The 12,114-nt window shown below is 46.7% G+C and overlaps 1 protein-coding gene across 1 annotated transcript; it reads left to right on the plus strand.

Moving 5' to 3' along the window:
- Positions 1-1,139: 1,139 nt before the first annotated feature.
- LOC108164734 (homeotic protein ocelliless) lies at positions 1,140-11,671 on the plus strand. The gene is made up of 3 exons (XM_017300626.2): positions 1,140-1,320; positions 3,583-3,737; positions 10,262-11,671. Exons 1-3 carry the CDS (start codon positions 1,140-1,142, stop codon positions 11,570-11,572), a joined length of 1,647 nt encoding a protein of 548 aa, XP_017156115.1. The 3' UTR covers positions 11,573-11,671.
- The last annotated feature ends 443 nt before the right edge of the window (positions 11,672-12,114 follow it).

The following is a 12,114-nucleotide window of genomic DNA, read 5'->3' on the forward strand; positions in this document are numbered from 1 at the left end:
GTCTTGTACTCTCTTTAGGGAAGTGACAAATAGTTTTGGGTGATTTCTGGGTTTTCAATTTCCAAAACAAAAGGCAAAACGTTCAGAGCGAGAGGGAAGAGAGAGTGAGGTGTTCGTGCTAATTCCGCAATTGCTTTTGCCCCTCTTAACCCCCGGCCTATGGGTGTCTCTGTTTCTCTTTCTCTGGGATAGTGCTAATTTTTTTCGCACGAAAACAGAGAGAGATAGAGAGAAGAAAGCCTAGAGACAAAAGAGTTTTAATCCAGGTTCTGGACTCTCTCTCTCTTAAGCCATGCATCGTCCATTGTCCTGTCATGTGTGTGTGTGTGTCCTGGCAGCGGCGGATCAGCAGTCCCAGCAGTCTATTGAGTCGTAGTACCAGTTTTAGTAAGTGTCTGAAATAATCCTGTGGCTAAGCGCAGATCAAAGATCTTAAACCGCAAGGATAAGCCCACGAAGGAACTTCGTCTTCAAGTTCTGCTCGTCGGTTCGTCGGCTCGCCGGTCGGTCGTTTGCGGGCGTTCTCGTTGGGTAATCTTCGAAAACGAAGAGATTAGAAGTTTTTACATAATAGGGCGGCAAACCTCAGGGATTAGGCCACCAAGACAGAGAGATAGAGAGGGACAGATAGTGCGTACTCTTTGGTTTCGGTGTCCCTTTATAAGTCTGAGCCCCGTACTCTACCGATCTTAGAGTGTAATTGGAACTCGTGGCAAGAGCTTAACCCATAAGCAAACAAATACTTATCGGAGAGTGGAACATTTTCCAAGATATTCCCAGTTTCAAAAAGATAATTTGCAATACTGTAAGTAAATATCGCGAGTATTTACTGTGCTCCGAAGAGGGTAGCATAAGAAGAGCATGAGAAGAGGTGTTTTATCATCGATTATCAGACATCTATCTATATTGCATTCCATTCTTTCCATACTTTCAGATACAAACACACACAACCATTGAGGCGACAGATCGAGAGGATCCCAGCTTGGATTTCGGCAGAAGGAAGGAAGGATACTAGGAGTTCTTACACCGTCAGCGTCTCTTAGATCGGTCTCAAGATTGATTTCGGGGAGATAGCTGCAGCACGTGGCGAGCGGACACACAACAGCTTCAACGTGGCGCTCCACTCGACAGAGGCCCTGATGGCGGCGGGTTTCCTCAAATCTGGCGATTTGGGCCCCCATCCGCACAGCTATGGCGGCCCGCATCCCCATCACTCGGTGCCGCACGGGCCCCTGCCGCCGGGCATGCCGATGCCGTCTTTGGGTCCCTTCGGCCTCCCACATGGTCTCGAGGCCGTTGGGTTCTCCCAAGGTATGTGGGGTAAATATCGAACTGAACAATTTTGGTATATCTATCCCATGAAACACTCAAATGTGCTGAAAGTTCTCCCTGCATCCTTTCGCAAAATCTACAACTCGGTATCAAAAGTATCTTTTGGCTGCTGCTGGCCTGCCTGCCTGCCAGCCAGCCTGCCTTTCAATGTCAGTTCGCATCGATATTGCATCATTATCAGGTTAAATTGTCAAAATGAATAATGAGGCAGAGTCTCCGTCTCCAGAGGCACTTTTTTATCTTTGAAGTTCCAGTTTCTCGGTTCGGTTCGTTTCGTTTCGTTCGGTTTCTCATTCGGTGACGCTGCAAATGACACAACACAAAAAAACCTGACCAAAATCACAAAAAATTGGCTACAAAACGCCAACAAAAGACTCTGTGGCCCCACACTCCCCCCACAAAAAAGACACCAAAAGAAAAAATGACAAAAATATTTCATACTTCGTAATCAATATTTTTTTTTGTTGCGAGTATTTTCTTTATGGTTTTTCATATATTTTTGTTGTTGTTTCATAAGCAAAGTAATTGACAGAATTTTAGCTTGTGATATAACTTTTTGATTGGAGCGAAAGATATTGTATGATGGAAGAGTTTGGCCACAAAAAACGAGATTGCAAAAGAGGACGGGCCTCTGTTGAAAGAAAATAAAAGAAAGATCTCTGTGTATGAGGAAAATGTTTAGTTTGAGGCCTTTAAAATGGTAAAAGATACAATGAATTCTAGGTGTAAAGATAGGAAAAAAGTATCTGTTGCTAAAATATCTGAATATCTGTTGGATATAGTAGAATTTATGTACAAGTTTTTTGGGATTTTATTCAATATTGAATCGAAATAAGTAAAAAAAACAGAATCAATGAAATAATATTGCGGATTCCATCGATCAGAGAAAAGGTTTTTTAAAACTACCTTAAATGCCAGATATACCATGGAATAAAATAGATCTCTTTTTAGAATTCCATTCTTAAATTAAATCTATACCAAATTCAATGGTGAAAAGTGTTAGGAACGATTTCTGATCACTAAATATTGAAAACATCAAAAGAACTAAAGAGACTACCAATAAAATTTGGGGGTCTTCGATAGTTTAGCCCTGAACCAACAGAAAAAAAACTACGAGACCTTCCAGGAAACATCATAAATTGGCCAAAAATAAACAACACTCCATAAAAAGCATCACAAAACAATAAAAAATACAACTGAGAAAACAGCCAAAAAAATTATAGGTGGAGTTAATTAAACGACACGACAAGATCTCTCTCTTCCAAGGTAAAAATTATGAAAATAAATATATAAAAATCTTTTAAAAAATAAACAACAAATTGCAATTAATTGTAAAGCGACAAAAAAAACAGGGCAACCATTTTGAAAGCGAAAACAGCAAACGGCAACGGCAACAGCAACAAAAACGAAATGTGGCAGCTGCAAAATGGAATAAAGTGAAGGCTGAAGCCAGGCAGGAATTGAAGTTGAAGTTTTTTATTCAATTTATAAATTCATGACCAAAATGACTAACTCATTAATTTTTGATAGGGATACAGATTGAGAGAGGGCGAGAGAGAGAAAGAGAGAGAAGGGGCAGAGGGAGAGGTGTAGAGTGTGGCACGAGGGAGAGGCACAATAGCAGGGGTAGCAATGTATTTCCAGTGGCAAGGAGAGGCAGAGGAGGAGGCAGGAACCCAAGCCAAAGTCGAGTCGAAGTTACAGAGCGACAGAGAAATAGACAGAGACAGAGAGAGAGAGAGAGAGAGAGAGATAGAGAGGCTGACAAAGCAAACAATGCTGCGGCTTAACACACAGATACCCACGCACACGCAGCAGTACATACATGTATATGTATGTGGCACGCACACACACACACACACACACTTTGATATATAGCAGCATTTTTGGGGCGGCTGCTGCTGCTTTTGCTGCACGGGGGTTGGTTCTTTCAATTCTTTTTCTCCGCTTCGCATCGCTCCGTTCCGTGTTTCGTGTTCCGTTCCGCTTAGGGGTTGGCTCTCGTCTCTGTGTGTCGCACTTTTCGGGGGTTGCTTGCTACCCAAAAAACCCAGCAAACCCAACAAACAAAAACAACAGAAACCAGCACGCCAAAACATATATTACGGGGAAAAGTTTCCGTAGTACGACCACGAGGCGTATACTTGATTTGGCCCTCGAAACAGACCTTCAGCACATTTGGCTTTTTAGGCACTATCTTTTCACCCTGGCTAATACTTTCTTTCCCTTTCCCCCACCCCCACGATTTAGGTGTCAACACAAGAAAACAGCGTCGGGAGCGCACTACATTCACACGCGCCCAATTGGACGTCCTGGAGGCACTGTTCGGCAAGACCCGCTATCCGGATATATTCATGCGCGAAGAGGTGGCTCTAAAGATAAATCTGCCCGAATCCCGAGTACAGGTAAGAGTCCTTGATTACTGTGCAGCTATGCTATCCATATGAAAAACAGATCTGTTCATTATATATCTATGTATCTTTGCCCAAAGACCTACCATAGAAGAAGCTTCTATGGGTGGTGTTGAGCCCCGTGTGCCTCGATTCATTCTTTGGTAATTATTGCCTTATCCCTCCTCCTTGCTCCTCCGACCCCAAAGGGAAACAAACAACCTGCCAACTGGTTTTTTTTTACACTCACTTAACCCGCACATGTGTGAGCTTTAACTTTAACAGACAGAATGGGAGTGGAGTGCGAAAACACTTGTATAGCTGGTGCCGGATATTCGGTTTAATTAGGCACAGCCAATGCCCCGTGCGGAAAAGTGCCCGGAAAAGTCCAAAAAGAAATCCATAAAACAAACAAATTACAACAGCTCCCGGGTAACAGATTGCCAGGGAATCTGTTTCTGGGACGGGTTTTTGGGGGGTTGATGGTTCACATATGGAGCGAACAGATTTGATGACTTTCAATGCAAATAGAGGAAGATATTCGACATTCAGCATTCGGCATTTGGTGTACTTTTCCCCTCTGCAAAATGAGATATATTCCGCGTTTATTTGCCAAGGGAATTTGGGGTATGACAAGTCACCCCTCTAGGGCAGGATACGCAACAGAAGGACACGGTGCAGAGCAGAGCGGAGCGGAGGTTTGCTTAACGCATTAGTCGAGCATAATTTGCGCTAATTTTTACCGTCTACCAAATGCGGCCTGCTGCCCGACGATGACGATGATGATGATGATGATGCCGATGATAGAGGAGAGTTGTACAACTCAATTTGTTAAAGGATCTCTCTCGCCCATTCAGTGCGCGCTGTGTGTGTGTTTGTTTAGGTGTCGTCGTGCCCATGTCCAATGATCGGGCCTAAACAAACACAGAACTGGGATGGCAAGCGCCGTCGGCCCGAACAACTGCCAAATGGCCCAAGAGAAACGATCAAACAGAGACATCATCTACTGCTTCCGGCTGCCGCTGCTGCTGCAAGAACTGTCATCTCTCCTCTCACCGCTCCTGGTAATGTCCTGGATAAACAAGCCACCGATCGATCCAAAACGACACAATATCCAAATTGCAATCGGAAGCCGTTGTTGCATGTGGAAGAGGCATTGATCTATCGATTTGTTTGCTTTGCTTTCGTTTGCTTTGCTTTGCTTTGCTTTTGTCCACAATGTAATTTAAGGACGTGACATTGCAGTGGCAGAAGGAGGAGAAGGAGGAGGAGTGAATGCCAGTGACAGAAGAGGCAGGAAATTGGGAGGGAAAAGAAGCAGCTTTTGTCACAGAAGAAGCTGCAGATAATGCCCCAGAAGAACCAGCAGTTTGCGCCGTACAGCATTGCCCCTCGGTCCTTCAAAGGAGTACAGAGGAAAAGCAGTGTCTGAGGCACAATCCCAAGTACTAGGAGCAGGAGCGCTGCTTGGGGCACTGAAGAAAATGCAGCAACAGCAAAACAGAAGACGTAGAACAAGCGGGGCAACACAGCATTTGTGTGGCATGGCAGCAACAGACAGAACAACAGAGGAAGCCCCTGCAGTGGTCTTTCGGGTCGAAGTGAAAATCGACACGTTCCGTGCCCTGCCCTGGCTGCAGCAAGGACAACTTGCATATGTCCAATGTCCAATGTTCTTGCCCCAACCACTGGTCACCGATGCCCCGACGTTTTTTACACAATTGATTCCCGTAATGCACACCACACACGTCTGTCTGAATGGGGGATTCCATGGGTGTGGAATGTACAATTTGTATAGATTTTCCATATGTGTTTGTTGTCTGTTGTCTGTCGTCCGTTGCTTTTCTTTCTCTCTGGTCGCTGTCCTGTTTCTCGGGGTTTGCATTAGACGTATATTACAGTGGGACAAAAGTGCCTTTAAAAAAGTTCAAATATAAAGAAAACTTGATCACAAAGTGGGGAACGCGTCATGCAGGCTTCACTTCTCGGTCGCTCGGTCGTTTGTCGCTTCAGCCTGAGACATTTGATGATGGAATTCTTGTTTTCTCTACGATTGTGACCCACTGTGCCTGACGCAACATGCCAATGCATTCACGTATCAGATTACAGCACAAAACTAGGAAAAACCGTACAAAGCCACGAATGGAAATGCCAAAAAGCGCCACAGAAAGACGGAAAGGAAATGGAAAAGGAAAAGGAGAGAGAATAGAGAAAAGCAAACACGATTCGTATGCATGTTACAAGGCGTCTGGCTTTTGGTTTTTGGTTTTTGGTTTGGGGTTTTCATGGGGCAGGTGGGTGGTTTGTGGGGCTTGGCAGGAAGCCAAGCAACTCAATTAGCAAAAAACTAGACTGCTTTTAAAGGGAAAGAAGTGGAACAGAGCAGAGAGATACCCTGAGAATCCGGATAGAAGGATAGCAAGAATAGAATCAAAAGGATATCCAAAACAAAAGATGCAAAGATCTTGTTAAAGATCAAAGATAGAAAAGCCAACAGTTGAAATTGAGAGCTCAGATGTTTTTGTGGGGCTTCGATAGGAGAAGGAAGTCATAAAAATCTCTAAACCATAACTATATTGTTTTCTTTGGGGGGTCGGGGTCGGGGTCACCTCGTTAGTTTCTGCCATGAAAGGGTCACCTTCCAAGGATTTTCCAGAGGCACGAAAAACACATAAATAATCATTACCAAAAGAACGAAGAGAGAGACAGAGAGGAGGAATGGAGGAAAATGTCTGAATCAGAAACGGGAATCGGCATAAAAATCCGAATCAGAAACAGAATCAACGAATGAATCCCCGCAACGAAATCGGTGGCCGAGAATCATCGTCAGGAGTCATAATCAGGGAGTCGGTCGTTGTCGGAGGGGGGCTTAAGGTCTGGTAAATATTAATTGAATGATAGGCATCTTTATGGCCCAGTAGCTGCCTGCCCCAGGGGGGTGGCCTGTGGCATGCTCCTAAGTGAGAGGGCGTTGATTGCAGCCAATACAAATAACGTAATAATTTTACGGGCAGCTTATCTGCACCAGAACAGAGCAAACATTTACGCCCAAAAATGTTTTCATTCGCCCCGAAAAACGAGGAGTGCCGCCAGAGGGGTAGCAACGGGACCGGGGATGGCTGCCATCGCTGCTGCTGGCAAACATAAATCACATGCAAGCCAGAGAAGAGGGAAAGGGGAAGGGAATGGTAGCGGAATGGTATGGGGGCAGGGGGCACCCTTATGGCGTCCCTCCCTCCCATTGTCACCTCGGCATTTGAGCCTCGTTTTCAGCTGTTCGATTTCCCCGTCGGGGGTTGCAATCGCGAGAATCGCTAGAAAGAGACTAAGAGACAGAAGACAGAAAGAGGGAGAGAGAGAGTGAGTGAAACTTTGTCAACTCTTTTTCACATTTTCCCTTTCTCCCTGTTTTTAGTTTTCCAAAAAATCTCTGCTTACTTTTTTTTGTGTAAAAGGATTTGTCTCGTTCTCTGCTGCCTCTCATGCCTCCTCATGATACGCAATGCATTGGGATATGTACATACATATATGTATAGAGGAGAGAGAGGGGTAGAGGTGTGCTAAGGGAAGGGAGAGTGTCGCAGGAAGAGGGGACGAGCGGTGGTGGTGTCATGGCGGGGAGGGGGCTTAGGTAGGAAAACTTTTTGTATAGAAACGGGCAGCAGCACGCAGCACCCAGCACACAGATGTTTTATAAAATTAATTTTCCCATTGCGGATTAACAATTTCCACTCTTTTCCTCAACCCCTCACACCCATCTCCACTGCTCTCCTCCTGTAAGAACACATACATATGTATATGTGTGTGTATGGCCAGAGAGAGAGAGAGAGATTTATGCAAGCCGAGCGCATAATTTTCCATTTTCCCATTTAACAATTTCCCCCATTTGTTAATGCAATATCAAGTTCCACGTGGTACAATTTTCAAGCCAAGGCAACGCCATGGGAAAAGTCACCAGCGAAACAAACAGTAATTTAGAGCCAAAGGATCAACTTTTCAATTGCAATCAAAATTAGATTACTTATGCCAGGACTTTTCCAAAGAAGAAAAACCTGTGCTTACAGTTTCCCCATTTGATCGGGTTATCCCCCTTGAAGTGGTTTCATTATCACTTGAGAACATTTATAGGGGAAATTCTTACAGTGATTATAATATTAGTTCAAGGATGAATGACCCTCTTTGGCATACATCTAGTGTAGGCTATAATATCCCTGTTGAAATACACTTTAATCTTCTTAGATCTCCAGCTCAAACTCAACAAGAAATCGAATGAAAAAATATCAATGAATCAATAGAAAATCCCTAAAAATCTAAAAATTATTCGCCATATATAAAAAAGGTTCTAAAATACACTAGATTTTCTACACATCATATATGTATATATCATATAGAATAAGGAATAGAATGGATAGATAAATCAAATATACATATTTACATATTTTTCTGTTATAAATCAAATTTGAGAGCTCATCTCCAGAACGGGGGTTCTTCTACGCGTAAATCCCTGCCCATCCTCCCTTCCATCGAATGAATCAATTTTGAAAGCTATTCAAGCAAACTCCCCTCAAGCCCCACTACCCGTACCCTCATTCCCTCCCCGCCCCCACATTACAAATCAGGTAAAACCGCAAACGAGCCAACAATTTAAAAAAAAAAGTTCTTTGAAGTTCTCTTTCCTACCGTTTCGCTGGCATTCAATTTTTTATGATTTGATTTTATTCTTTTTTGAAGTTCATTAGAAGGACAAATCGAATCGGGTTCCTGTGTTTTTTTGGCTGCCGATTAATCATTGGAAATCATGGGAAAATGTTGTATAAATTTTCTGCTAAAATTTGCAAAAATTCCCAAGCTTAGTTTTATCAATATTACGAGAATTATGGAGTTCTCTTCTCGCAGTTCATTAAACGATATCAAACGATTCGGCGGGGTGTCTGTGGGGAAACGGAATGAAAGCAGGCGAAGCGCAAAGGAGCAGCAGGAGCAGGAGGGGATGTCCCGTTTCAAAGTCAATTCACAAAAGGAGATTTTACAAATTCAAAATTAAATTGAAAATTGAAATTGAATTTTCAACGACACAGGGCTCGGGCCCCTTACTCTCTTCTCTCTCCTCTCCCTCTCTTGTCCTTTGCTGACAAATAATGAAATTTGATACGCCTTGTTTAATGCTCTTTTTTTCGTGCCTCAAGTGGGGGTGTGCGTGTGTGTGTGTGTGGCACACACTGCAATGAAACGCTCGAGTGGCCACAGCCGCCGCGTGGCAAGTGTTAACTTTGGCCCGAGGCGGGGGGTATGGGTCCCCTTACCTCCCTTCAATGGCGAGAGGAGGAGTGACAGTGGGAGTTCGGTAATAAATTCTGCTGTTTACCAAAGCACAAGCCATTAGCAAGCAACACCAACCCCAATAAATGAATGGGAATCAAGAGCGGTCGAATTTCTAGATACCCTATGCCTCGAAAATACCCTTCAATGATGATTACAGAATACCTTTACCTACAGAATATCTTTAGGAACAAAGGAATATCTTTAGAAGCTGCCATTCGATCTATATCTCATATCTCCAAATGCAGTTCTTAAGGTAGAGATCGATTGGAGCATGCTCTCAGAAGAATGTTCCATTCAGGGATAGTACTGCATTATGGGATCATAAATACACTATTTTCTGAATGACCAAATAAACCCAAGTCCCTGAATACCCGCTCTGTTGAGGGTATGCCCGAACAAATCACTGAAATAACATTTTCCATGTTGCAAAGGGGCGGGCATCGACTTCAAACTTCGGTTTTGGTTTGAGTTGGAGATTGAAGGTTGGAGTTGGACGGTTAGATGTTAGATGTTGCTCGTGCTCTCTCTTTCACTCTTCTGTGGGGATGGATCTCTTCTGTGGATGTGGCTGTGGCTGTGGCTGTGTCTGTAGCCAGGGGCGGGGACTAGGACTGGGAGTGGGACTGCTCTGCTGTGTGCACTTAGCGGATTGTTTGCAGCCCCTTAAGCATAACAAACAAGGCTAAGTGAATTCCTCTCGCTCGAGTATCCCGCTTTATGGGCTGTTTATTGTTCTCTTCCTGCAGAGAGAGAGAAATATAGAGATTGTGGGTGGGTGTGGGTGTGGGTGTGCAAGAGAGTGACAATATAATCGAGTCAATTTTTTGGGACTGCCCGTCCGCCGCCGGCGGCTGTTGATGTAACTTTTCCTCTCTCTCTCCCTCCTCCCTCTCTGTCTATTCCGGCGGCAGCGCGTGACTTTTTGCACTTGTTGTGGGTTGTGGGTGTGTGGGTGTGCGGGCCAGTGCCACCCCCGCCTTTTATATAATTTATTCATTGCCCGTCCGGAAAACTAATTGATGTGGGAAAATTGCAGCCGTTTGCCACACACAGGGAAAGCAAACACTTGAGGCGGCCCGGCACTTGTGGCAGGGACACTTCAAGGGACACAACAGAAGACATTTTCCTTTGGCATAGGGATAATCGAGGTTTCATAGGGAAAACTGGATATCTTGGCCCCAAACTAAATCCTTCTTCTTTGTTGCAACTCTTTTCAGGTTTGGTTCAAGAATCGACGCGCCAAGTGCCGCCAACAGTTGCAGCAGCAGCAGCAGTCGAACAGCTTGAGCAGCTCCAAGAACGCCAGCGGCGGGGCAGGCAGCGGCAGCTGCAGCGGCTCCAACAACAGCCGTAGCGGCGGCGGCAGCGGCAGTGGCAACAACAACAGCGGCAGCGGCAAGTCCGGCGGCCAAAAGCAGAGCCAAAGCCAAAGCGGCGGCGGCGGCGGCGGTGGCAGCAGCAGCTCTGCGGCGGCAGCGGCCAGTGCAGCGGCAGCCGTGGCGGCGGCCCAGTCGATCAAGACGCATCACAGTTCCTTCCTGAGCGCCGCTGCTGCGGCAGCTGCTGGGGGATCTGGCGGTGGCAACAATGGCAACAACAGCAGCGGCAGCAACAACAACAACAACAACAACAGCAACAACAACGGCGGCGGATCGACGCCGAACAGCAGCAGCAGCAGCACCGGCGGCAGCAACTCCCACAGCCACGCGCATCTATCCGCAGCAGCAGCAGCGGCCGCCCTGAACGTGACGGCGGCGCACCAGAACTCCTCGCCCTTGCTCCCCACCCCGGCCACCTCCGTCAGTCCCGTGAGCATCGTCTGCAAGAAGGAGCACGGCCTGACGGGCGGCTACGGTGGCGGCGGCGGCGGCGGCGGCGGCGGTGGAGGCGGAGGCGTTGGCTCCTCCGGCGGCGTTGGCCTCAATCTCGGCGTCGGCGTGGGCGGCGGCGTCGGCGGTGGCGTCGGTGTCGGTGTGGGCGTATCCGGGGATGTGCTCCGCTCGCCCTACGATCAGCTGAAGGACGCCGGCGGTGACATCGGCGCTGGGGTGCATCACCATCACAGCATCTACGGATCGGCGGCGGGCAGCAATCCCCGCCTGCTGCAGCCGGGCGGCAACATCACGCCGATGGACAGCAGCAGCAGCATCACCACCCCCTCACCGCCGATCACCCCCATGTCGCCGCAGTCGGCAGCAGCGGCCGCACATGCCGCGCAATCGGCCCAGTCCGCCCACCACTCGGCCCACTCGGCCTACATGTCCAACCACGACTCGTACAACTTCTGGCACAACCAGTACCAGCAGTACCCCAACAACTACGCCCAGGCGCCCAGCTACTACTCCCAGATGGAGTACTTCAGCAACCAGAACCAGGTGAACTACAACATGGGCCACTCGGGGTACACGGCCTCCAACTTTGGCCTCTCGCCCTCGCCCAGCTTCACCGGCACTGTGTCCGCCCAGGCCTTCTCACAGAACAGCCTCGACTACATGTCGCCGCAGGATAAGTATGCGAATATGGTGTAGAATCTACTCTTCCAGTACTGCGGCACGAGCAGCACGAGCAGCACGAGCAACACGGGGAGCGGGAGTGGGAGTGGCAGTGGCAGTGGCAGTGGCACGGGGAGTGCTGCAAGTGGCAGCAGCAGCGGGCGCTCGCCACAATTGCAAATGGAGCAGCATCATCATCAGCAGCAGCAGCAGCAACATCAGCTGCCACATCATTTGCAGCAGCTGCAGGGGCAGCAGCACGAGGATCAGGAGTCACATTTGGGGGGTCACTCCTTTGGCTAAAGGATCCTTCCCACATACATATCTAACACACACACACACACACACACCCTACCCTACCCTACCCTACCCTCCCCAACCCTTCTCTCACTCTCTATCTCTTAAAAATATTTCAAATAATTTTTTTTTTTTCTTATAGTTAATAAAAGTGTTTTTTTTTTCCTAAATATAAATACGAGTATATATATATATAAATACAAAATAGATCCGTGTATAGAAAGACAGAGAGTTATCCCGATACATCCGATACATATATAGAGGGTACACATACATATATA

The sequence above is a fragment of the Drosophila miranda genome, chromosome XL, assembly GCF_003369915.1.
Source record: "Drosophila miranda strain MSH22 chromosome XL, D.miranda_PacBio2.1, whole genome shotgun sequence".
In the NCBI taxonomy this organism is placed as follows: domain Eukaryota; kingdom Metazoa; phylum Arthropoda; class Insecta; order Diptera; family Drosophilidae; genus Drosophila; species Drosophila miranda.